The sequence below is a fragment of the Labeo rohita genome, chromosome 13, assembly GCF_022985175.1.
Source record: "Labeo rohita strain BAU-BD-2019 chromosome 13, IGBB_LRoh.1.0, whole genome shotgun sequence".
Taxonomy (NCBI): Eukaryota; Metazoa; Chordata; class Actinopteri; order Cypriniformes; family Cyprinidae; genus Labeo; species Labeo rohita.
The window spans coordinates 36189531-36214169 of record NC_066881.1 but is presented as its reverse complement, the minus strand read 5'-3'; the positions used below and the strand labels follow the sequence as shown (position 1 = coordinate 36214169).

The window sequence follows — 24639 nt, the reverse complement described above, 5'->3', positions numbered from 1 at the left end:
GGTAAAATTACACAAATCGAAGAAAGCGCGCTATTAAAGTTAATCATATTTTAAAATAAACTCATAAGCATCAAAGGCTCTTTTTAAACTCTTTAATGCGTGACTGTTATTTTGTAACATTTTTAAATGCGTGACTGATCTTTTGAGACATTTTTAAACGCGTGACTTCTTTTGTAACATTTGAAATGCGTAACTGTTATTTTGTAACATTTTTAAATGCGTGACTGTTATTTTGTATCGCGGTCTGTCACTTCCTGTGCTGAGTGATCTCTATGGTGACTGACTGACTGCTGAGAGGAGACTAGTGCGGTTTGCAGTAGTTTGTTTAGTTATTTAGTTAGTGAGAGATTACTCATCATGGCCAAAAGTGATGGTTACTCGTATTTCAGGAGATCCAGTCTGTTCTGGATGGTGACCGTGACGATTTCTTTGAGTTTTTACACGGTAAGATGAAACTTTAATGAATTATTCAGTCAGTCATGAATCGGCTGAGAAGAATTTCAGAAACTTTACACAGTAACGTTTGATGTGACTGCCCGAAATGCTGTTAGGCTTCTGAATTAAATGAAATGACTGATGCTTAGTGCTGAAATATGTAAACAAACACAGTTGGGCTGTTTTGTAACCGATCCGCTTACTAGAGTGAACTTTACCTCAGTCGTTTACTACATGAACTGAACAAAGTCCGCTGTCATTATTACAACATTCACAACACTCACATCACTGCATGTACAGACATTTTAATAGATGTTATACATTATTACTGTATCATATGAATCTGATTCATATATGTATTTGCATGTTATGAAAAAAATAACAAGGAAATATAATAATAAATAATTAGTTACGTTTAGAAACATGAAATCTGGGGGATCTGTGAGTTGATGAAAAGCTGGAAGACTTCCCAAATTCTGAAAAATCATTCTGCTGCTGTTTGAGGCCATTGAGTGTGAACGTGTGTCAGTATAATAGTGAGTCTCAGAACAGCTGAGTGATCATTTTCACAGCTTCACACTGAACTGGGATCTGCTGGACTGACATGAGAACAACCAACAATACCAGCATAACCATAGTTGCCATAACCGTGATGACCGCAGTGAGCGAGAATCACAACCAATGATAATAACTCAGAATAACAACATAAACCTCCAGACAAACACTAACACTGAAGCCATGTGATCCTCAGATGAAAGCGTGATTAATCACAGATGATTTGGTCTGCTGCTGAACACAGACTGTGATTGTGACGGACCTTTAGGAGAAACTTTGAGGAAACGTCTTTCCTGAGGACCTCAAAAGAATTTATTCTGGGTCGTTTCATGACTCTCGTGTGTGTTCGTTGGTTTTTAGTGGACGGTGTTTTGGCCTCAGGACGTCCCGTATGGCAGTCTGGGTCCTCTCGGTGCTCTGGCCAAGCATTTGGTGGACAATCATTATCCAGTGCTGTATTACGGGTGAGTGAGCGCCGTCATTCATACACTGAGAGCTGACGCTGATGATGTTTAATATGGTCGTCCCTGTTTTCAGATGGTTTCTGACGTGGGCCATCCATTTGTTTGAGGCTCTTTTTGCACTGAAGATCTGCAGGTAAGACCCCTTGTGTTTTTATGATGTCAGGGTGTTTCATCTTTTCCACCACACGGTGGCAGCACAGACCGTCAGATATGTGGATGTTGTTCATACCAACACTGCTGATGTACTGAGAAAGATTAAAGGAATAGTTGTGCTGAAAATGTGCTCAGCCTCCGGCCATCCGAGATGTAGATGAGTTTGTTTCTTCATCAGATTTGTAGAAATGTGTCATTCAACCACTTGCTCACCAATGGATCCTTTGTAGTGAATGGGTGCCGTCAGAATGAGGTCTGAATAAGGAAAGAAATCTGTATAGATCAAGCACAGTTTACAAGCCATAACCTAAACTTTAGCGCTTTTGTCTTCTCAAGATGTGAACTGATGGACTGGAGTGGTGTGAATTACTTGTGGATTACTGTAATGTATTTATCAGCTGTTTGGACTCTCATTCTGACGGCACCCATTCACTACAGAGGATCCATTGGAGAGACAGTGATGGAATGACACATTTCTACAAATCTGAAACTCATCTACATCTCGGGTGAGCTGAGGGTGAGATGTTTCTGACCAATCAAATGCAGGAGTGTGTTGATCAGTATGTGGTGTGTGTGTTTGTGTCTGCAGTGATAAAGGCATCGACAGCACGTCCACACGTTTGCTGTGGTTCGCTCAGACGTTCCTGTTTGGTTTCGCGTCTCTGGGTCTTCTGCTCAAATACAAGCCCGACGGCCGCTCCAAACGCCAGTGACAGAAACCACAGTCGGACTCCGGAGCTCATTTCCCAGCAGGACACTGATCTTTATATTCCAGAGGATATATCAAGCAGCAGGTTATATTTGAACAGTCACATCCACCTCACTGATTCTAGAACAGCCTAACGCTGAAGGCTAAATGTCACATCCGAGGCCTTGTTTACATGATCTTAAGCTCTGTCAGCAGCATTAGTGACATAATGCCTGTCACCACAGAAAATCACTTCAACTCACACCTCAGTGCAGGTACAGTCAGACACGCACAGTGCAAAATACAAACTGTTATACATGAAGTAGACTGAAGAGAGCCCTCTATATAAGCTATAATATTTATTCTGGCACACTGAACTTATTTTCATTCTGTTTTTACACAGAACACTTTACCCATGATTTACTGGTGATGTTATTCCCAGTTCGAATTTGCCTGTATTTTTAAAAAGGTCCTGCTCACACATGATCTCTTAACGGTAATTTACCAGTAAATGCTACATGTGTGAATAGGGCTTATGAATATGTGTACCGCACACGCTCACCAGAAAAGCAAAGCCCACTCAAATGCAGACAGGACATTTCTATGTAGTCTACTTGTCCCTGTTTGCACCTCACTACTGTGCTGTGACATTGTGTAGTACAGCTGTATTGTACAACGCTGGTAAAATGACACCACCCTCTTGTGACGCTATGATGTGCTCACATACTCTGATAATAAGAGCTTTGTAGGACATTTCATTATTTGGATAATTAAAAAATAGTTAAATCTGATTCTGTTGCATATAAATAAATAAAATTATAGATTGATATTTAATATTAATATATTTTATGTCCAGTTGTATTGTTTTACTTTCAATAAAAGAGTGGTTGTATTATCATTAAAATTATTGAGTTATTGATCCTTACAAAATTATTTTATATTATTTAATAAAATAATAAGTAATTATTAAAAAGCATGTACAGTTTCCGTTTTTCGGCCGAATGCATCTAGAGTTTCCAGTTTTGGTTTTTAGAATTTTTTTATGCCGTGGTTACCAGTGTTGGGGGTAACGCATTACAAGTAATGCCAGTTACGTAATAAGATTACTTTTTTCAAGTAACTAGTAAAGTAATGCATTACTTTTTAATTTAATAAAGAAAATCTAATAGATCTGATAAATTTTAATATAATAAAGAAAACATCTGAGTTACTTTTTCAAATAAGTTTATGTTTTCCTATTTATTGACTGACAGCTCTCCTGTTTCCATGTCAAGTGAAATCATAAGAGGAATCATAAGAAATCATACAGAGGTGTTGTGCACTGTGTAAACATGATGTTAGTGTGGTTCTAGAGTGACTGTGAACATGCATTAATTCATCTCACTCACAAAAAAACCTGATTCAGTATTCATCAAAATGAATTAAAACAGTGAAATGCAAAATCAGAATGAGGCAAACCTGCAGTAATTAAATATGTTAAATAACACAGATGTATTTAATCTCATTTTATTAACCAGTGTCTTTGCTGCTGACCTTTAAAGATCCAGTTCAACCATATTAATAAGCAAAAATGACTTTAACTAACATGTGTGCTTCATTGTTTTTTGTTTATTGCTAAAGATTGTTGAACCGTCTTCTCCTGCGTTCTACTGTACAGGTGTGATTTTACTTCAAGCTGATTTATTTTGCTTTTCAGCATGAAAGGGCTTTTACAGTTGCTAAAATAAAACTTTTTATATTAAAAACAAACAAGCAAGCCCACCCAGATTTAAAATGTAACGCAAAAGTAAAGCAAAAGTAACAACACATTACTTTCTATAAAAAAGTAACGAAATAATGTAATTAGTTACTTTTCTAGGGAGTAATGCAAAATTGTAATGCATTACTTAAAAAAAAAAAAAAAAAAAAAAAAAAGTAACTTGCCCCAATTCTGGTGGTTACAATTATTCATATGACAGTACAATGCATTATAAGGTGCCTTACAAGGCATAATTAATGCATAAATAATACTTTAACAATGCATTATATAAAAAAAGGTTTCAAAAAATGTGTTACTGTGTGGTTTTATAAAAGTACTTTTGTTTTTAACATTGAAATTGTTTTACATTGTACATTCTGCTGTAACAATGAGGGAGAAATTAAAAAAAATTAATTCATTTTTTTAATCCTAAATTATTCTAATTAATGCTGAGCTCCTGGTTGAGAACCACTGATTAAGACACTTTACAGCTCAAATACATTTTAAAGTAAGAATTCATGAGCTTGAACAAAAACACAAGTGTACCGTAGTATTTAGTGCTGCTGGAAACGTGAGTCTGGTGATTTTCTGTGATTTACCTCAAACGCTGTTACTAGAGCTGAAGATGTACTGAACACAGAACATTCCTCTAACAGTGTTTCTCGACCGCTGCAGGTTTAGAAACACTGCTGTAAGTGCAGTTGGTTATTTTTGACACAGTAGATTGTTGGACTCAAACACATTCCTGAGGAAGAACTGCAGTGTGTACAGCATTCAGACTCCAGTCTCTGTGTTTCTCTGCTGGAGTGTGTGTGATATGACGTGATTTACAGATCAAGATGATGCAGTGTTTAGTGCTGCTCAGTGTTTAAATGAATTGGAAATAAACTGATTTGACAAAATAGACTGATTTGACATGTTTTGTCATCTGTCATTCGATTAGAATCACATCATAAAATACTGTAATACAGATATGAAGCTTCTTTTCTTTTATGAATAAAATTATTTGTGATACGCGATTCGAACCTTTCAAAAAGTCCGAAGTGCAGAGTTTAATCAAATGATTCACGATACAAGCTCAAAAGTTCCGATCTGAATGAAAAGGTTCGTGAATCTGCTCCGAGGTTCCTATCTAAATCAAATGATTCGCGATACACAATCCGATTGGATCGCTTTGAAACACTGAGTTATTTTGCTCACTGTTCGAATTCGAAAATGAATGGCTCTTTTGATCTGTTTTTTTTTTTTTTTCCTAGTGAATCGCTTAAACTTAAATGATAGAGTTTGAATCAATTGGAGCTGTTCCAGCGTAAATGACTCACTCAATTGATTCAGTTTGTCTGCTCTGCTTTCGGATCTTCTACACGACACTGTCAGTACTGGGTCTACTACTGGCTTAACTCGCTAGTTTTATGACATTAACTGAAATAGGCCAAAAAGAAAGTATGTTTACAAATAAAATATCCATATTTCCATTCCAAAGATAACATCCAACACAAATCTGCTCCATATTGAGGTGAGGTAACTGACAATTTGTTTACAGATTTTGCTAACTGGTAGTAAAACACTCCATTAATATGACGAGCTGCAGCTCAAAATACATGTTAGATGAAAACATTGTGCATTATGATGGAGTTTGTACACTGTAAAAAAATAAAAAATAAAAAAAAATTACGGTAAAAAATCTGCAGCTGTGGCATAAAAATGAATGCTACTTCCTCAATTTAATGGTTGGCGTGTCTCTATAATGTCCCTACTAAATTCTACACCCTTGTGTGATATTGCTAAACTATGCACCTTCTACTTGAATGCGGAGGTCTCGCATGACTGGAACTAAGATAATAGTGATGCGAAGTCTGATTCATTTCCACGAACTGGTTCTTTTCAGACAGTTTGGCTCAATAAAGCGGTTCAAAAATACTGCCTTCCAAAAGTTTGGAAACGAAAAGTGCGGTTTTTGACAGTGAATCCTTTTTAATTTGTAATAATTTTGCACTGATAAGGGACAACACAAACTACGAAAACATATTTTATTACATAAAAAGTTTATACATAGAAAAAACATACATTTTTGATTGATCAAAATATCCAGCATTAGCAGCTATTACAGCTCTGCATAATCTGGGCCTAAATTCATTGTGTTCTAAACTTAATTGGCAATCAATTGTTGAAGCTATTAAGGTGTGCTGACCCAAAAATCTTTTAAAAACCTGGGCCAAGTTTAAAGCAGTAACCAGGCATCACAGCTGGCAAAGGGGCATGTCTGACTTTGACATGTATATATTGTCATTATTATGTCATCAAAATGAAAATTATTATTGCTGGTCTTCAATAATAGTGTAAAGTTACTTTAATGTATTTGCACCAAAAAATGATAAGGATTTATGCTGATATCGTCCAAAACCACACTTTGCCAGGGGTGTTTCCAAACTTTTGGAGGGCAGTGTATGAATCTTCGGTTTCTGAAGTCATCATCAACGATGTCACTATCCTTTCTTTTCAAACAACTCAGTTGTCTTTATATCAAGGAAACATCCAAATAAAGTAATTTATAATTTATATTACAAATAAAGTAATCTAATGGATGTCAAGGCATATTGAAACATTCAAATAAAGTTATTTGTGTTAATGGTGTTTGTGTTCACAGTTTAATTCACTTATCCTTCACATCGGGTTCTACTGGTTCTACTACCAAGCAGCCACATCTTGAGTTTCCTAAAAGTTGCGCACCCACAGCACACATTACAGATCCACAAACGCGGATATGTTCTTTATGTCCAAAGTATATACAACGAATAAAATAGTAAAAAAAAAAAAAAAAAGCTCATCAACTCCTTGTTTATTGTCCTACAGACCGCTTGATGAAAAACAATCTGCACACACAATAAGCCATAGTAAAATTTAGTTTTTTCCCCATGTTTCATTAACAATGAAGGCCCATTTAACAAAGCCATTTATAAGCATATTGTCAGTACGTTTATTCTGTAATTAAAGAAGCTTAGATTGCGCATCAGGCTCATTGTACGGTAACAGCCTCTCACCCATTCTCGGTAATCATCGGCAAACTTCGACAGTTCGTTGAACCGGCTCAACCGGTTTCTCATTGAGAAGCGGCTCAAAAGAACGATTCGGTCAGTCTTTTAAATGGTGACTGACTGACGGACTGACCGCTGTGAGGAGATTAGTCTACATTAGTTTAGTTAGGTAGTTTGTTAGTGTTTAGCCTAGGATCATGGCCAAAAGCGACAGTTACTCCTATTTCAAGAGAACCAGTCTGTTCTGGTTGGTGGTCGTGACGGTTTATGTGGGTTTTTACACGGTAAGCTGAAACTTTATGAACTAACATTATTCTGTCATGATGAAGCGCCTAAGGAGAATTTCAAAAACTCCGTGACTTTCCATGATAATGTTTGATATGACTGTCAGAAAAGCTGTTAAGACTTTTGAATGAAATAAAATGACTGATTGCCTGTGCTGAAAATATGCAAACTCATGATAAAGAGGAAATAAACACAGCTGGGCGCATATTAGAGTGAACTTTACCTCAGTGTTTTACTACATGAACGGAACAAAGTCCGCCGTCATTATTAAAACCTTAACAACACTCACATCATCTAAGATTTTTTTTTGTATCATACAGTAATGTTTATGTATGTTATAAAGTATTATTGTATCATATGAATGTGATGTCCCTATTTATGTATGTATCTGTATGTTATGAAAAATAATTAACAGGAAAATATTTGTATAAATACGTTTAGAAACATGAAATCCGACTAGGCAACTGTAACAAATTTTAAACAAAGCAAGTTCTCCAAAATTTTCATTTCATTTCATTTCGTAACAGCGCGAAGATTAATCATGGCTTTACTACAGTTACCAGAGTTCAACTATACTATTTTAAGTAAAACGTGGAAACCACCGTGCCACTATAGTACACACACAATAGTGAATCAGGAGCAGCACAATTTTTGTAGAAATCCTTTTGATTAATTCCTGTTTATGATTATCAGAGGAATCAGTCTGCCGCTGTTTGTTGAATGAGTTGTTCGATGATTTGACACAAACTGCCTGTGGTTGCTGACAGGTACCTGAAGTTAGTGTTTTCTAATTTAAAATGTATTGGACACAAAATGCATGCGATCGCTGACACTTAATCTCTATTCCGACAGCAATTGTTTCTCATGGGGACATGAGTGATTTTCACCATTTACATGTGATTTAAGTGCCGTCGGAATTCAGGATGTTGGTGCTTTTCTAAACCATTTTTAAGACCCAAGTAAAAATCCCCTTTCAGAATTATCTGTTTTTTTTTGAAGAACACCAAGGCCACGTGGTATTTTAATTGCGTCTGATTCCACATCTCTTTTTATGAGTTTATGAGAAGAAATCGATTCAGAATTCAATGTTTAATACCTTTTTGACTACTGCCAAACAGTACTGCAGCCTAACTGTAAAATTAGTCTTTATTATAGTAGCAGCAGTAGGGTTGTGAAGGTGAGGTAATTTTCCTGGGAGGTATTTGGGAGAGGTTCTTTAGAGTTTTCCACGCTTTTTTTCGCTTTTAAATAGCTTGTAAATGCCCGTGCACATTTTGCTTTCACTTTCAAATTAGCCGCAATTCAGCATCAATTGACTGAATAGACAAAGTAACAAAACGAATAAAAATATAGGCTGATAGGTAGGCCTTTGGTGTCAAATAAATACATTTCATATTTTTGTATTTACATCATACTTGCCAGCGATCTCCTGGGTTTCCTCAAATACATTTTATATTAATAAACATTAAGTTCAGATACCAGTCAGCAATTTTACAGGCAGTTTCTGTGAAATAAAAACATTTTCTGTTCATATTAAATAACTTGAAATAAGTGTCAGCGGTCCCAGGCGCTTCCTGTCAAATACATTTTAAATTCATATACAGAATCTTTAGGTACTTAACAGTAACGGCAGGCAGTTTGTGTCAAATAAATACATTTAAATACATTTACTATTCATATAAAGTCAGTTCAGAGACCTGTCGGCTATTGAAGGTGTTTGGTGTCAAATAAATACATTTCATATTTTTGTAGGGTTACATCATACTTGCCAGCGATCTCCTGGGTTTAGCGTCAAATACATTTTATATTAATAAACATTAACTTCAGATACCAGTCAGCAATCGCAGGCAGTTTCTGTGAAATAAAAACATTTTCTGTTCATATTAAATAACTTGAAAAAAGTGTCAGCGGTCTTTGGCGCTTCCTGTCAAATACATTTTAAATTCATATACAGAATCTTTAGGTACTTAACAGTAACGGCAGGCAGTTTGTGTCAAATAAATACATTTAAATACATTTATATTAAATTTTCAATAATCATATAAAGTCAGATAAATACATTTCATACCTTTTGCGGTTACAGCGATTGAAGGTTTTTGGTGTCAAATAAATACATTTTATAACTTTTGTTCAAATTTTCTTATATAAAGATCAAATACATTTTATATTAATAAACATTAAATTCAGATACCAGTCAGCAATCGCAGGCAGTTTCTGTCAAATAAAAACATTTTCTGTTCATATAAAATCACTTCAAGACCTGTGCACATGTTTGAAGGTGTTTGGTGTCAAATAAATACATTTTATATTTTTGAAATAAGTGTCATACTTGTTCATATTTTTAGCGTGTCAAATACATTTTATAATTCATATAACATTAATACCAGTTAGTTCGCAGGCAGTTTCTGTGAAATAAAAACATTTTGTGTTCATATTAAATAAATAAATAAGTTTAAATACATTTACTGTCAAATTTTTAAATTCATATACAGAATCTTTAGGTACTTAACAGTATTGCAAGGTTTGTGTGTCAAATAAATACATTTAATATTTACTATTCATATAAAGTCAGTTCAGAGACCTGTGCGATATGAAGGTGTTTGGTGTCAAATAAATACATTTAATATATTTTTGTAATTACATCATACTTGCCAGCGATCTCAGGCGGTTTCTTGTCAAATACATTTTATATTAATAAACATTAAATTCAGAAACCAGTCAGCAATCGCAGGCAGTTTCTGTGTCAAAAAAATTTTCTGTTCATATAAATAACTTGAAATAAGTGTTAGGTCTTTGGCGCTTAAAATCAAATACATTTTAAATTCATATACAGAATCTTTAGGTACTTAACAGTAAAATAGTTTGTGTCAAATAAATACATTTAAATACATTTACTATTCATATAAAGTCAGTTCAGAGACCTGTGGGCTAATGAAGGTGTTTGGTGTCAAATAAATACATTTTATATTTTTGAAGGGTTATATCAAACTTGCCAGCGATCTCCTGGGTTTAGCGTCAAATACATTTTATATTAATAAACATTAAGTTCAGATACCAGTGAGCAATCGCAGGCAGTTTCTGTCAAATAAAAACATTTTCTGTTCATATTAAATAACTTGAAAAAAGTGTCAAGGCTTTGGTGTCAAATAAATACATTTCATATTTTTGTACTTTACATCATACTTGCCAGCGATCTCCTGGGTTTAGCGTCAAATACATTTTATATTAATAAACATTAACTTCAGATACCAGTCAGCAATCGCAGGCAGTTTCTGTCAAATAAAAACATTTTCTGTTCATATTAAATAACTTGAAATAAGTGTCAGCGGTCGCAGGCGCTTCCTGTCAAATACATTTTAAATTCATATACAGAATCTTTAGGTACTTAACAGTAACGGCAGGCAGTTTGTGTCAAATAAATACATTTAAATACATTTACTATTCATATAAAGTCAGTTCAGAGACCTGTCGGCTATTGAAGGTGTTTGGGTCAAATAAATACATTTTATATTTTTGTATGGTTACATCATACTTGCCAGCATCTCTTGGGTTTCGCGTCAAATACATTTTATATTAATAAACATTAACTTCAGATACCAGTCAGCAATCGCAGGCAGTTTCTGTCAAATAAAAACATTTTCTGTTCATATTAAATAACTTGAAATAAGTGTCAGCGGTAGCAGGCGCTTCCTGTCAAATACATTTTAAATTCATATACAGAATCTTTAGGTACTTAACAGTAACGGCAGGCAGTTTGTGTCAAATAAATACATTTAAATACATTTACTATTCATATAAAGTCAGTTCAGAGACCTGTGGGCTATTGAAGGTGTTTGGTGTCAAATAAATACATTTAATATTTTTGTACGTTACATCATACTTGCCAGCGATCTCCTGGGTTTAGCGTCAAATACATTTTATATTAATAAACATTAAGTTCAGATACCAGTCAGCAATCGCAGGCAGTTTCTGTCAAATAAAAACATTTTCTGTTCATATTAAATAACTTGAAATAAGTGTCAGCGGTAGCAGGCGCTTCCTGTCAAATACATTTTAAATTCATATACAGAATCTTTAGGTACTTAACAGTAACGGCAGGCAGTTTGTGTCAAATAAATACATTTAAATACATTTACTATTCATATAAAGTCAGTTCAGAGACCTGTGGGCTAATGAAGGTGTTTGGTGTCAAATAAATACATTTAATATTTTTGTACGTTACATCATACTTGCCAGCGATCTAATGGGTTTCTTGTCAAATACATTTTATATTAATAAACATTAACTTCAGATACCAGTCAGCAATCGCAGGCAGTTTCTGTGAAATAAAAACATTTTCTGTTCATATTAAATAACTTGAAATAAGTGTCAGCGGTAGCAGGCGCTTCCTGTCAAATACATTTTAAATTCATATACAGAATCTTTTCGTACTTAACAGTAACGGCAGACAGTTTGTGTCAAATAAATACATTTTCTATTTATATAAAGTCAGTTCAGAGATCTGTAGGCTATTGAAAGTGTTTGGGTCAAATAAATACATTTTATATTTTTGTATGGTTACATCATACTTGCCAGCATCTCTTGGGTTTCGCGTCAAATACATTTTATATTAATAAACATTAAGTTCGGATACCAGTCAGCAATCGCAGGCAGTTTCTGTGAAATAAAAACATTTTTTGTTCATATTAAATAACTTGAAATAAGTGTCAGCGGTCGCAGGCGCTTCCTGTCAAATACATTTTAAATTCATATACAGAATCTTTAGGTACTTAACAGTAACGGCAGGCAGTTTGTGTCAAATAAATACATTTACTATTCATATAAAGTCAGTTCAGAGACCTGTCGGCTATTGAAGGTGTTTGGTGTCAAATAAATACATTTCATATTTTTGTATGGTTACATCATACTTGCCAGCGATCTCCTGGGTTTAGCGTCAAATACATTTTATATTAATAAACATTAAGTTCAGATACCAGTCAGCAATCGCAGGCAGTTTCTGTCAAATAAAAACATTTTCTGTTCATATTAAATAACTTGAAATAAGTGTCAGCGGTAGCAGGCGCTTCCTGTCAAATACATTTTAAATTCATATACAGAATCTTTAGGTACTTAACAGTAACGGCAGGCAGTTTGTGTCAAATAAATACATTTAAATACATTTACTACTCATATAAAGTCAGTTCAGAGACCTGTGAGCTACTGAAGGTGTTTGGTGTCAAATAAATACATTTCATTTCATATTTTTGTATGGTTACATCATACTTGCCAGATAATAAAAATATATTTATTATTAATTTGACACCAAAGCCCTGCCATCAGTTTTTGCGGAGAAGCTAGCTACAAGCAGCTACGCTACCATTGGCAGCTCCAGGATTTTTTGTAGGTGGTGCTAAGGGAAATCAATTCACATATGAATCGCAATTTAGTCTTCTAGCAAATGATTTGCAGATCCAGAGCACCACTGACAAACATATAATCTCGTAAATTGTATTGTAGGTAACGCCTATCAGTAAATAGAGTGTGACTGACAATCTGGAAAGTGAAACTAAAAAGCGATATTAATAACATATTAATAATGGCTCCCTAATGTCTGCAATTTATAAACAGTATAATTAGGCCTGCCCAACGATATAAGTGTGTGAGAACTGGCCATATATTGGTCACTTTTTTTGTTTAAAATTTTAAATGTTTATTTTTCAATGTTAATAGAAGTGACAGTGGGAGTTATAAAACAGGAAGGGGTGCTGTGCTGGGGCTAATCTGCAGTCTGCTAATCTTGGACTGATCTGAGATCAACTAACAATACCAGCATAACCATAGTTACCATACACTGAAACGGTAAAGACCACAGTGAGCGAGACACTAAACCCAACGATAATGACTCAGAGTAACAACATAAACCTCCAAATAAACACTAATGCCTTATGAAGCCATGTGATCCTCAGATGAAAGCGTCATTAAGATGATTTGGTCTGCTGCTAAACAGACTGTGACTGTGATGGACCTTTAGGAGAAACTTCGAGGAGCCCACACTGAAAAAAGTGTTTCATTGGATCAAAGTAAAATTTTTGCGTCAACTTGTTACATCTAATTAGTTTACTTTTTATCAACTTTAAATTTTTACTTTGGAAAGAATTAACTATCCATTACTTAGCCAAAGTAAAAAGTATCTTTGAATCAAATAAAGTTTTTAAGTTTAAGAAAATCTCAAATTATACTTTGTCATAATGTTTTCTCTTTGTATTAACTTAATTCTTTTACTTTACATCTAACAAAATATCCAACCAAAGACAACTTAAAATAATAATGTAATATAAAGAAATTTATTTAGTTTCAGAATGTGTAATTTTATCATCTAAGATGAACAACTTCAAGCATCAAACTTTTGACAATTTATTTTGTCATAATACAACATTTTTTACAATGTGTACAGTATTCTCTTACAAATGCACACTGTCTAACAATGTAAACACCATAAACTTGACAATTTTTGTCATAAAACATTTCTAAAATGTGTATAGTATTGCTATATAAACATACTGTATAACAGTTTTTAGTGTCCATATACATAGACATACTGGACACAATGTAAATTCACCATAAGAATCAGTTTTGGTTTCGAAGAGAAACATGCAATCTTTCCCTGAACAGTCACTTAGAACTGACTACACAATCAAACCTTTACAATTCTTTTGAAGTTCAAACAAGTTTGGCCCAAAAACTGGTTTAAAATGGGCAGTGTAAAACCAAACACTTAAAACACCTACCAAATTAGCCAATGGTAGAAAGAAAAAGAAAAAAATCTTTTCACCTTCTTTAAGCTTGAATAGCTTAAGGATGAGTAAACAACATAAGAATTTAACCAAGATAAAACAAATCAGGTTTGGTAAACAGTAGTACAGTTAACTTCATATAAAAGGCTTTATACAGTCCAACATCTTCAAAACAATTTACCATCAGCAGAACATTGTAGCTGGGTCAAAAGAAACAAATTTACTCCTGCAGCTTTGAAGAGAGGTTCTGCACCCTTCAGCTCATCTGCTTACTCCTGCAGCTTTGAAGAGAGGTTCTGCACCCTTCGGCTCATCTGCTTACTCTCTATGTCCATGATTATTTTTTGAAAGGCCTCGAAGGTATATTTGAGTCCTTCAGGATATTTTAAGTTCAGTGCATATATGAGTCCAAACATCATGGCACAGGCACATGCAACAGAGGGCAACTCATTTAGTACTTCTACACCGTCAATGACAATGGAAATGTCCAGTGCACGACTAAGAGCATCACTTTCACGGATCACAAAAAATGCCATGGTGGTCTTTTCAAATTCTCTTTCCGCTTCCTCCCTCTGGTCAGCCTAAAAACATACAAGAACAGAGAGTAATTGAGGGACTTTGAAACATTTTTATAAAAAACATTTATAAAAAAAATTTACACTATTTGTATTATCCTATTACGTAGGTCAATACAGAGCCCAAATGTCTGTTGCTAATTTTCATTAAAATATCTCCATTTGTGTTCAGCGTAAAAATAAAATTTGTACGGTTTATTACAAGAGTAGAGTAAGTGATGACAAAAATTTCATTTTGGGGTAAAGACATACTTTTACACTCTCTTTGGCTTTGAAAATGCTTTTAACACAAACACTTGTACAATCAAATGCTCCCATGTGTTGACCATTGTAGACAATCACAGACATATTTGTTGAGTGCAGTACCACAACGGCCAATCAGAGCCATTTATCAATCTACTCAACAGTTTTCAAAATGTATTTTTGAGCGAACCAACCCCTTTTAAAGGTGTAGTTCACATTCAAAATTCTGTCATCATTTACATGCCCTCTTGTCATTTCAAACCTGTATGAATTACTGTCCTTTGCAGAATTTTGAACAATGTTGGTAACAGAACAGCACAGCCCCCCCATTCACTATTACTGCAAGTATTAATGCAAGTGAACGGGGGGCTCTTAACAACATTCTTCAAAATATATTCTTTTGTGTTCTGTGTAATAAAGTCACACAGGCTGATGTGTAAATGATAACACAATTACTGAACTACTTTAAAGCGATATGTCACTACCAAATCAAAATTTCCCCACGTTTTACTCACCCTCAAGGCTTGAGAAGACCTTTGTTAAGACCACAGAGCCATGTTGAGCAGTTCTTTGATCAATGGATGCACTATTTGAAGCTTCAAAAAGTCAACAATTCACTCCCATTATACCGCTTGGAAGTAAAATGATACGTAAGATTATAACTTTGCCTGTATTGTTCTTCAAGAATATAACCCTATTCAGATAGGATGCCTTGAGGGTGAGTAAAACATGGGGAAATGTTGATTTGGTAGTGAAATATAACTTTAAGGCAAACATGGTTGGAGAAACTTTCAGTAGTTTGCATTGTCTACATTACCTGGTATTCTTTGATCAGACAGCTTGCATCTTCACCAAGGTACATGATCAGGCACTTCAGCAGGCACTCTCTTCTGATGTCTATGTCCAGACTCTACAAAATGTTCAAGATGTATTGTTTTTATTAGACCAAAACACTACTAAATTGATTGCCACAAGCAATTTTGTTCGCATGCAACCAATACCTGATCCATAACTTTAATAGTGTCCTTAGTTTTTTCACGGAGGACTCCACCTTTGCTCCTAATAACCTGGAGAAGCTGAGAGCTCTGTCTGTCCAAAGAGGCCATAAATCTCGACTGTAGAGGTAAGGTCGTGATGCGCAAAAATTCGGCATTAATCTGTAAGAAAGAGAAACAGAAAAAAGACTAATGAAAAAAAATATTTAATATATAATCAGGGCATCTAAGACATTTTCAAAAACACTACATACTAAAATCCCATGGTAAAAACTATGGTAAATTCAGGATTAGTCACTAACATTTTAACATTTTTCAATAAAATAAGTGCTTTTACCTCCTCTTGTTGAAACAGAGCTGGCCATCTTTCTTGCAGTTCTTGAACACTAGGTTGGTTTTCCACAATCTCTTGTCTGCGTAAGGCAAACGTCTTTGTCATTTTTTCTCTGATTGTCATTGCATTGTTTCTTTTCTTCACTTCCTTTAAAAGCGCCAGGCGCTCAACTTCAAGGTTTGCTGATGTCTCTCCGGCAGGAAGGGATGGGATATGATTGGCCTCACCACGTTTAGGTCGTTTAACATTTTTTGCTGGAAAAGCATGGTCTGTGGCTTTGGTTTTCAGAGAATTGACCAAATACTCAGGGCATCCGAGACCTTTCAACTGTGTGCGTAGGTTTCCCATCTTCATTTTGAGTCTCTGTGTCCACCCATAGCACCCATTGAAGGATCCTTTTTCTGCTAAGCAAGGGTGTTTCTTGATAAGTGCCTCTGAAACTTCACAGAAGTTTGCACTGCTGGGATAAGATTTATATTTGTATATCTCATCACAAACCTTCTCCAGAATATCAGACTTCATCTTGGGAGTGACAGTCAGCCTTGTTCCGTTAGCCTTAAAAAGAGCATTTCCTCTCTCTAATTGGAGTTCAGTGTCATAAGAAAAGCGTGGAATATTAAATTCTTTTGGCCACTGTTGATTTCTTGTAGAAACTGTTTCTGAGCCAGAAGGTGAGAGGATGATTGTATCATCAGTGTCTCCAGAGCCAACGGAGGACAGAGCATCATCATTAGACTGGGTCCCATCATTTGTTTGAGCAGTGAATGAGTCTTCGTCTGGCAACGGGATAATCTTTAGAGTGCCAAGACTCTCAAGTTCTCCAGTGTCCGTCAAATTTACAAATACATCCCCAAAATCTTTGTCCTGATACTGTAGTCTGAATCTACAATTTAATCCAAAAGCTTCCCTCACTTTTTCAATGAGCTCATCCACTGATTCAGGAATTCCATCTGGCAGAAGCAACTTTCTTGAATCATCTTGACTCACAATCACCAAAAGCTTGGCAGATCTTCTTCCTGACATGCTAACAGATTCTGGAAAAAAGAAAATAAATAAGACACAGAAATTAGACAGAACAAATAATTGATAATTGCTAGACATTTACAAGTTCACTATATCTTGTGCACTTTTCTTAGAATTTATAAACAATTCTAACCTCAAACATGTATATATCTTTTCAGAGCCACCATGCGTCTCCCCCCAACTGTGTACTGAACAAGTGGATATGGGTCTGTAAGGTCATGGTGCTCTAAAAGTTCAATTTTCTTGTCAGAAGACTGGACCAAGACATAGGCTCTGTAATGTTCAGTATACCATGCATCAAGTCTTCTGACAATGAACAGTGGTTTGTCCTGCAACACAATAATTTGCACAATTTCGCCAAACTCTGGAAGTCCTGAACATTCTCCATTAGCAATGACCATACTTTCTCTGTAGGTGAAGCCTTTAAATGTTACTTCCTTGGCCAAGCACACAACCTCCAGGTTTGGGTGTTTCTGTTGTACAGTGTGTGATATGTCTTCATTCAGAACATCAATGGGAAGATTAGAAACATGTGATACTTCCAATCTTGGTGTAAGAGAGCTGCACTGATACAGGTGATATGCCATATGAAACTGATGTCTTTGTGACAACGATAGGAGCACATTCTTGAAGCAGTTGGTGTGACGCACAACTCTTTTAAAGAAGCTATGCTTCGCCTCGAATCGCATTGTCCACAGAGCAACCAGAGGGCCAAATTTCTCAATTAGCTCAGGGTAATGCTCCAAGTAGTGGTGTTTGGGCAAGAGTTTAGTCTCAGGAAAAACCTCTTGGAATCTGATTCTATGTTCAGATATCTTGAAGGCCAGATATGCTATAGAAGCTTTGGTGTGTGAAGGAGCGACAACAAGATCTACAATATCTTTCAAATCATTTAGAACTTGCCACGCAGGTTCATTGGCAGGCACTTTGTCTCCAATCAAAAAAGGAAAAAACCTCAACAGGCTCCAATTTTCATGGGCATTACCCCCTACTGTTCTTCTTGCAGAAAATGTGAGAGGAACAGTATGTGGACGATTTGTCTTGTCATTCCATTTGAATGGAAAGTTCTGAATTGCTTTATTTAGGTGTTCCAAGGTGAAATACTTTTTAGATGAAAAAACTGTCAAGCACAAAGCTATCTCAAAAGGGACAATACCCTCAAAGAGATCATGCACAACATCAGCCGGGAATCCTGTGCAAACATTGAAGTGTGATAATTTTTCTGAAAACACACACCCCCCTTTCACACCAAAATGGTGAGGCAAGTCATTGTCTTTCATAAACTGAAGATGAGCAGAATGTAGTTCTTCAGTTCTGATGCAGAATGTTTCAGATCCAACTTCTTGAGTCTGGTATTCGTCTTTCTCTGCTGTACAAAATCTGCAGACATATTTTCCAGAGAAATTTTCCACAAATCCGGCAATACTGTGAGCACCAAGATTGTCAGCAACAATGCACTGAACTGTGCCCTTCACAGTCTTTCCCAGTTTTTCAATGAAAAGTCCATGTCTCTCCAACGTGACAAGGTCATCAATCAGTGGTTCCAGCACTTTGTCATACCCAAAACGCTTAACATCACTGCTTTTAATTAAAGCAGCTAAATTTATAGCAGACAGGGATGACTGACATCCTTCATGTAAATTGCCTAATATCCAATAAACTCCAAAAACTTTGTGTTTTTTCTTGGACGTGCCAAGGGGGTTGCATATCTCAAATTCATCAACGTACAAAATTAAAGAGATAGCAGGTTCAGAAAGCAGTTCATTCCTTTGGAAGTTGAGTGAATCAAAAAAACATGTATATTTAGATTCATCTCCTTTATACACTGATTTTAAATGAAGTGTATTATCAAGTATTGGCTGGCAACTCAGAAGTTGCTGCAAGGATTGTAGAATTGGAACGTACTGAAATGTCCTTCCATCACTCCGATCAAGCACATACTCTACAGGCTTTACTACTGAAAAATGGGCATTGTAGTATGCCTTCCGTTTCCATGTAGTGGAAAGTGGACCTTGCTCTCTGATTGCTGTTTGAACTGGATGTGACTGGCAAAGAAAGGTGGCTAACTCATCTACAACAACATTATCAACCTGCAAATTATGTTCCTGCAGTACCTGGTGAATAGTTTGATTAACAACTGGAACTGAAACTATACTAATTAAATACTGCAACTCCTGCAAAAGGTCATCAATGGCCACACCAGGTACAAGAAAAACATGCTCCAACTTTAATAGGACTGAGGCTAATTTGTGCTCTATAGCTTTTGATAAGTCTTCAGCATTTTCTGTTATTACACCAGAGGATGTAGGTTCATCAAGTGAGACCTCTTCGTCTGATTCAATGTCATCTTCTGCAGAAAAAATAGGGATTGGTCTTTCACTGACAACAATGCCGGGCTTTAAGTCCTCTTCAGAGAATGATTTGTGTTTTCTTGCCTTGTGTGTTCTAAATGATCCATAAATATTGGTTTTGTATGAGCACCCACTAAAAACACAAGGAACAGTTTCACTATTTTTCAGGTGCTGTCCAATGTGATGGAAGTAGTCTTTAAATGATGATGTGTGTTTGTATTCACAAAGCAAGCATTTATAAGTTGTCAATGCATCTTTTTGAGGGGGATGCTGAGGATGCCTCCTTGACACATGGCTCTTCAGAGAACTCCAAGTATTAAATGAACAAGGGCAGTCTGAATAAACACAAGGATAAGGATGACGACGTCCAAAATTCCTATGATCAAGCTTAAAATGCTTGAGAAGCTCAGAACGCTTGGCTTTGCAGACACCACAATCTTTGCATTTCCACATTGAGTTACTTGCCAACGAGAATGGTGAGGTAGAGCATAGGAGAGAAGGAAGATAAATTACAAAACTGACCCTCCAAAGCCATAGTTAAAAGGTGCAAATTACTTACGTTGTTCATATGACTGGGTTATTCAAAACCTGTCCTAATTGTTGTTCAGTTGTACCCCATCCTACAAAAGACAAAGAGAAATAAAAAACTGGCTCACATAAAAGTAAACAGACGATTCTTTACCGGGTATGCTGGTCGACACGATACGTTAAAATAAGTGTTTAGGCACATCACTAAAGACATGTGTTTGGGCCTTCATGTAAAGCTAACGTTATGTGTTAACATTAATCATAAATTAGAGACCATACAAGTAAGCAGAGCGAATACCTTGCGAACGCGAGCTTCATAATAAATCAATAAAAAAATCATAATAATAAAGCTTAATAACAACGTTAAGTCCATACGAAGCGTCTGAAGCGTGCATGTACGTTATACATGGCGCCGCCAAAGTATCGCGCATCAGCATATCAGAAAACAGTCTTTATACTAGGTTTCAATATCAATCCATCTCACCTCTAGCAGTTTACTTGTATTATTATTCTTTTATTTCCACTCAGTTTAACATCGTGATGAGGGGAAACTTGTAAACCTTCTAGCCGAGTTAGAGCCGTCAAACTAGTAATACTAACTGTATGTAAAACAACAGTACAACATAATATTTTATGAAATCATACATGTGTAATGTTAATAATAAGCCCAAACGTATGTTTAAAATTACTTACCAATTTTCACGATTCCCGTTTTACCACGCCGAGTTCATCCATGCGGTGTAACAAGATGGCGGAAAGCTGAACGTCGAGACGCACAACCACGGATGACGTTAGAAGTCACGTGATAATGGAAACTAATATTTTTAATTTGATTTACAGAAATGTATTTACTTTACACTAACAAGACTTACTTTTAATTTAAATCAACCAAACTTTTTACATTACACTAATGGCTAGACAGAAAATTAAATGTTTTGAGTTAGATCAAGTATAACAACTTCTTTGGAGTAATGATATGCCTTGTGCACTTTTTTCAGTGCAGAAGAAGTGATTCTGGGTTGTTTCATGACTCTGATTCTCACACACAGCAGCTGTAACTGTGATTCTGCAGTCATTGTGTTTTCTTTGACTTTTAGTGGATGGTGTTTTGGCCTCAGGACGTCCCATATGGCAGTCTGGGTCCTCTCGGTGCTCTGGCCAAGCATTTGGTGGACAATCATTATCCTTTGCTGTATTACGGGTGAGTGAGCACCGTCATTCATACACTGAGAGCTGACGCTGATGATGTTTGATATGGCCGTTTGTGTTTCAGATGGTTCCTGATGTGGGTCATCCATTTGTTCGAGTCTCTTTTTGCAATGAAAATCTGCAGGTAAGACCCCTTGTGTTTTTATGATAGTTTACACTCTCAGGGTTTTTCATCTTTTCCACCACATGGTGGCAGTACAGACCATCACATATGTGGATGTTCTTCATAGAACACTTATGTGACTGATATATTGTGTGCATTATGAGAACTTACTGAATGTTTGGAATACCTGAGTTCATTTATATAAATGATAGAGGAAAATTAAAGGGATGAAAAGAAATGAACATGCTCATTTTTAAGTCACCCAAGATGTAGATGAGTTTGTTTGTTCATCATATTTGGAAAAATGTGTCATTCCATCACTGTCTCATCAAAGGATCCACTGCAGTGAATGGGTGCTGTCAGAATGAGAGTCCAAACAGCTGATAAATACATTACAATAATCCACAAGTAATTCACACCACTCCAGTCCATCAGTTCACATCCTGGAAAGACAAAAGCTTTAAAGTTCAGAAAAGACTGTTTTGGATTGTAAACAGTGTTTGATCTGTGCAGATTTCTCTCCTGATTGAGACCAGACCACTTTTTCACTGGAGGAAGTGTTATTGTGGATTATAAACTCTTTCAGCTTTTGTCCTCTCAAGATGTGAACTGATGGACTGGAGTGGTGTGGATTACTTGTGGATTATAGTGATGTTTTTATCAGCTGCTTGGACTCTCATTCTGACGGCACCCATTCACTGCAGAGGATCCATTGTTGAGACAGTGATGGAATGACACATTTCTAGAAGTCCGATAAACAAAGTGATCAACATCTTTGATGGCCTGAGGGTGAACACATTTTCATTTTCAGCTGAACTACTTTAAATCACAAATATGACCCAGATGTTTCTGACTAATCAAATGTAGGATCAGTATGTGGTGTGTTTGTGTCTGCAGTGATAAAGGCATCGACAGCACATCCACACGTTTGCTGTGGTTCGCTCAGACGTTCCTGTTTGGTTTCGCGTCTCTGGGTCTTTTGCTCAAATACAAGCCCGACGGCCGCTCCAAACGCCATTGACAGAAACAACAGCCGGACTCCGGAGCTTGTTTCCCAGCAGGACACTGATCTTTATATTCCAGAGGATATATCAAGCAGCAGGTTATATTTGAACAGTCACATCCACCTCACTGATTCTAGAACAGCCTTACGCTGAAGGCTAAATGTCACATCCGAGGCCTTGTTTACATGATCTTAAGCTCTGTCAGCAGCATTAGTGACATAATGCCTGTCACCACAGAAAATCACTTCAACTCACACCTCAGGGACAGTCAGACACGTACAGTGCAAAAAAAGAGCAAGAAACATCAAAATACACACTGATATACATGCTAACATTAGACTAGTGTGAGACAATTACCTACTAACCTCGAGTGGTATAAAAATCTAATGTCACACCTCCTGTAATGGCCTTGTAAATTCAGTAAACATGGTAACTTTCACGCAATGTGCTCAGAGACACATAGACAATACATAGAGAATAGTCATATAAATGTCATGCATATAACTTTGTGATCCATTATTCTGAATTTGGGGGAAACACTATGTATGAAACAAATCATTATGAAATGTATTATTGATTTATGAATGGTAAGTTTAAAACAAGTTAGGTCAAAAGTAATCCAACGTAATCTAAGAAGTAGTCAGAATACATTACCAAAAATGAGTAATCTAGATTATGTTACTAGTTTTCATCTTGTAATCTGTAATCAGTAACGGACTACAATTTGTAAGCAATCTACCCAGAATTGGCTAAAATATTTATTCTGGTACACTGAAATTTTTTTTTTTTGGATTTACTTTGAAAAGCAATTTTCATTACTGCTGGTAAATTTCACAAATAATTACAAAGAAACACACTTAAGAAACAACATAATACTTTTACAATGCATTATATAAAAAGTAAAGTGTTTTTGTATCATTTTAAAAAAGTACTTCAAGAATATGTTTTATTTTGAACTTTGGATATATTTTACAGTGTGTATTCTGTTGTAATAATGAGAGGGAGGGGGGATAAATGTATATATATTTAGTTATAATATAATTTTCAGTCAAGAACCAGGGATTTGGATGCTTTAAAGCTTAGATATATTTTAAAGCAATAATTCATGAGCTTGAACAAAAACAGGTGTACAATAGTATTTAGTGCTGCTGGTAACAGGAGTCCAGTGATTTTCTGTGATTTACTTCAAACACTGTTGCTAGATCTGATGATGTACTGAACACAGAACATTCCTCTAACAGTGTTCGGCCGCTGCAGGTTTAGAAACACTGCTGTAAGTGCAGTTGGTTATTTTTGGCACAGTAGATTGTTGGACTCAAACACATTCCTGAGGAAGAACTGCAGTGTGTACAGCATTCAGACTCCAGTCTCTGTGTTTCTCTGCTGGAGTGTGTGTGATATGACGTGATTTTGGATGCAGTGTTTAGCGCTGCTCAGTGTTTGAATGAAATGGAAATAAACTGACTGATTTGACATGTTTGTTTTGTGTCATCTGTCATTCGACCTACAATCACACTGCATACAGTACTCTAATAATGTAATTCAGATATGAAGCTTTCTTTTGCAGAGTTCCTTTGACAGGAACTCTACATTGATAAATCTATGAATGAATCTGATTCACCTTCAGACTAAATTCAAACACGCATACGACAGAAAGAGAGAGTTTATACACCATCCATGTGCAATCACTCACGTGAGTCACATCACAATCTGTTCTTTATAGGATGTGGAATTAGGGTTCTCAATTAATTAAACGTTTGATCTAATTGTTGCATGATGTGTCGATTAATTAATCAAACTAATCACACATCAATTTTGGAAAAATGACCCACAAAAGATAATTTTTAAATGAGAATGGCGTTGAATAAACGCTACAAAGAGTGGCTTTACAAAGAATCTTTTTGATTCAACATCGCATAAATAATGATAATAAATGAGTATTAATTTTTTAAAAATTAAAATTGGTTTTTAATTTTAATACATTCTACTGATTTGTCCAAATGGCTGATTCATTTAGAAATGAAAGTCCCAGTGTTCAAAGCATACACTGTAAAAAATAATTTGTTGAGTCAACTTAAAATAATTTGTAACCTGGCTGCCTTAAAATTTTAAGTTCAGTCAGCTCAAAAAAAGTTTATTCAACTTGAA

At 35.7% G+C, this 24639-nt stretch overlaps 3 protein-coding genes across 10 annotated transcripts; 2 read left to right on the top strand and 1 right to left on the bottom strand.

Moving 5' to 3' along the window:
- Positions 1 to 246: 246 nt before the first annotated feature.
- Positions 247 to 23964, top strand: LOC127175271 (transmembrane protein 254). 6 transcript variants are annotated; one of them, XR_007828970.1, is made up of 5 exons: positions 247 to 444; positions 1351 to 1454; positions 1528 to 1587; positions 2197 to 2426; positions 22615 to 23964. XR_007828970.1 is itself a non-coding variant. In XM_051126235.1 (4 exons), exons 1-4 carry the CDS (start codon positions 358 to 360, stop codon positions 2318 to 2320), a joined length of 375 nt encoding a protein of 124 aa, XP_050982192.1. In that variant the 5' UTR covers positions 247 to 357; the 3' UTR covers positions 2321 to 4939. The 6 variants fall into 6 exon arrangements, 3 of the variants coding, with proteins under 3 accessions (XP_050982192.1, XP_050982191.1, XP_050982193.1); XR_007828969.1 differs by having other exon boundaries at positions 2197 to 2570; positions 22754 to 23964; XR_007828968.1 differs by having other exon boundaries at positions 2197 to 4708; positions 23749 to 23964.
- Positions 7116 to 23964, top strand: LOC127175272 (transmembrane protein 254). 2 transcript variants are annotated; one of them, XM_051126238.1, is made up of 4 exons: positions 7116 to 7352; positions 21294 to 21376; positions 21449 to 21508; positions 22385 to 23964. In XM_051126238.1, the coding sequence occupies exons 1-4, from the start codon at positions 7266 to 7268 to the stop codon at positions 22506 to 22508; spliced, it is 354 nt and encodes a 117-aa protein (XP_050982195.1). In that variant the 5' UTR covers positions 7116 to 7265; the 3' UTR covers positions 22509 to 23964. The 2 variants fall into 2 exon arrangements, with proteins under 2 accessions (XP_050982195.1, XP_050982194.1); XM_051126237.1 differs by having other exon boundaries at positions 7126 to 7352; positions 21273 to 21376.
- On the bottom strand, positions 13786 to 20980 carry si:ch73-321d9.2 (uncharacterized). 2 transcript variants are annotated; one of them, XM_051126232.1, is made up of 6 exons: positions 20869 to 20980; positions 20207 to 20267; positions 16277 to 17307; positions 15946 to 16101; positions 15762 to 15854; positions 13786 to 14707 (listed from the first exon to the last, which is right to left on the bottom strand). In XM_051126232.1, exons 3-6 carry the CDS (start codon positions 17294 to 17296, stop codon positions 14396 to 14398), a joined length of 1581 nt encoding a protein of 526 aa, XP_050982189.1. In that variant the 5' UTR covers positions 17297 to 17307; positions 20207 to 20267; positions 20869 to 20980; the 3' UTR covers positions 13786 to 14395. The 2 variants fall into 2 exon arrangements, with proteins under 2 accessions (XP_050982189.1, XP_050982190.1); XM_051126233.1 differs by lacking the exon at positions 20869 to 20980 and adding an exon at positions 20474 to 20682.
- Positions 23965 to 24639: the final 675 nt, after the last annotated feature.

Bases quoted from the DNA above. Each gene is read 5' to 3' on its own strand.
- LOC127175271 (XM_051126234.1), top strand. From the start codon at position 358: ATGGCCAAAAGTGATGGTTACTCGTATTTCAGGAGATCCAGTCTGTTC. The intron at 445-1,350 runs GTAAGATGAAAC...GTTGGTTTTTAG, and splicing joins TTTCTTTGAGTTTTTACACG to TGGACGGTGTTTTGGCCTCA. The intron at 1,588-1,943 runs GTAAGACCCCTT...TGTCTTCTCAAG, and splicing joins TTTGCACTGAAGATCTGCAG to ATGTGAACTGATGGACTGGA.
- LOC127175272 (XM_051126237.1), top strand. From the start codon at position 7,266: ATGGCCAAAAGCGACAGTTACTCCTATTTCAAGAGAACCAGTCTGTTC. The intron at 7,353-21,272 runs GTAAGCTGAAAC...TTTGACTTTTAG, and splicing joins TTTATGTGGGTTTTTACACG to TGGATGGTGTTTTGGCCTCA. The intron at 21,509-22,384 runs GTAAGACCCCTT...TTGTGTCTGCAG, and splicing joins TTTGCAATGAAAATCTGCAG to TGATAAAGGCATCGACAGCA.
- si:ch73-321d9.2 (XM_051126232.1), bottom strand. From the start codon at position 17,296: ATGTCAGGAAGAAGATCTGCCAAGCTTTTGGTGATTGTGAGTCAAGAT. The intron at 16,102-16,276 runs GTAAAAGCACTT...TCTTTCTTACAG, and splicing joins CTCTGTTTCAACAAGAGGAG to ATTAATGCCGAATTTTTGCG. The intron at 15,855-15,945 runs GTATTGGTTGCA...AACATTTTGTAG, and splicing joins CTATTAAAGTTATGGATCAG to AGTCTGGACATAGACATCAG.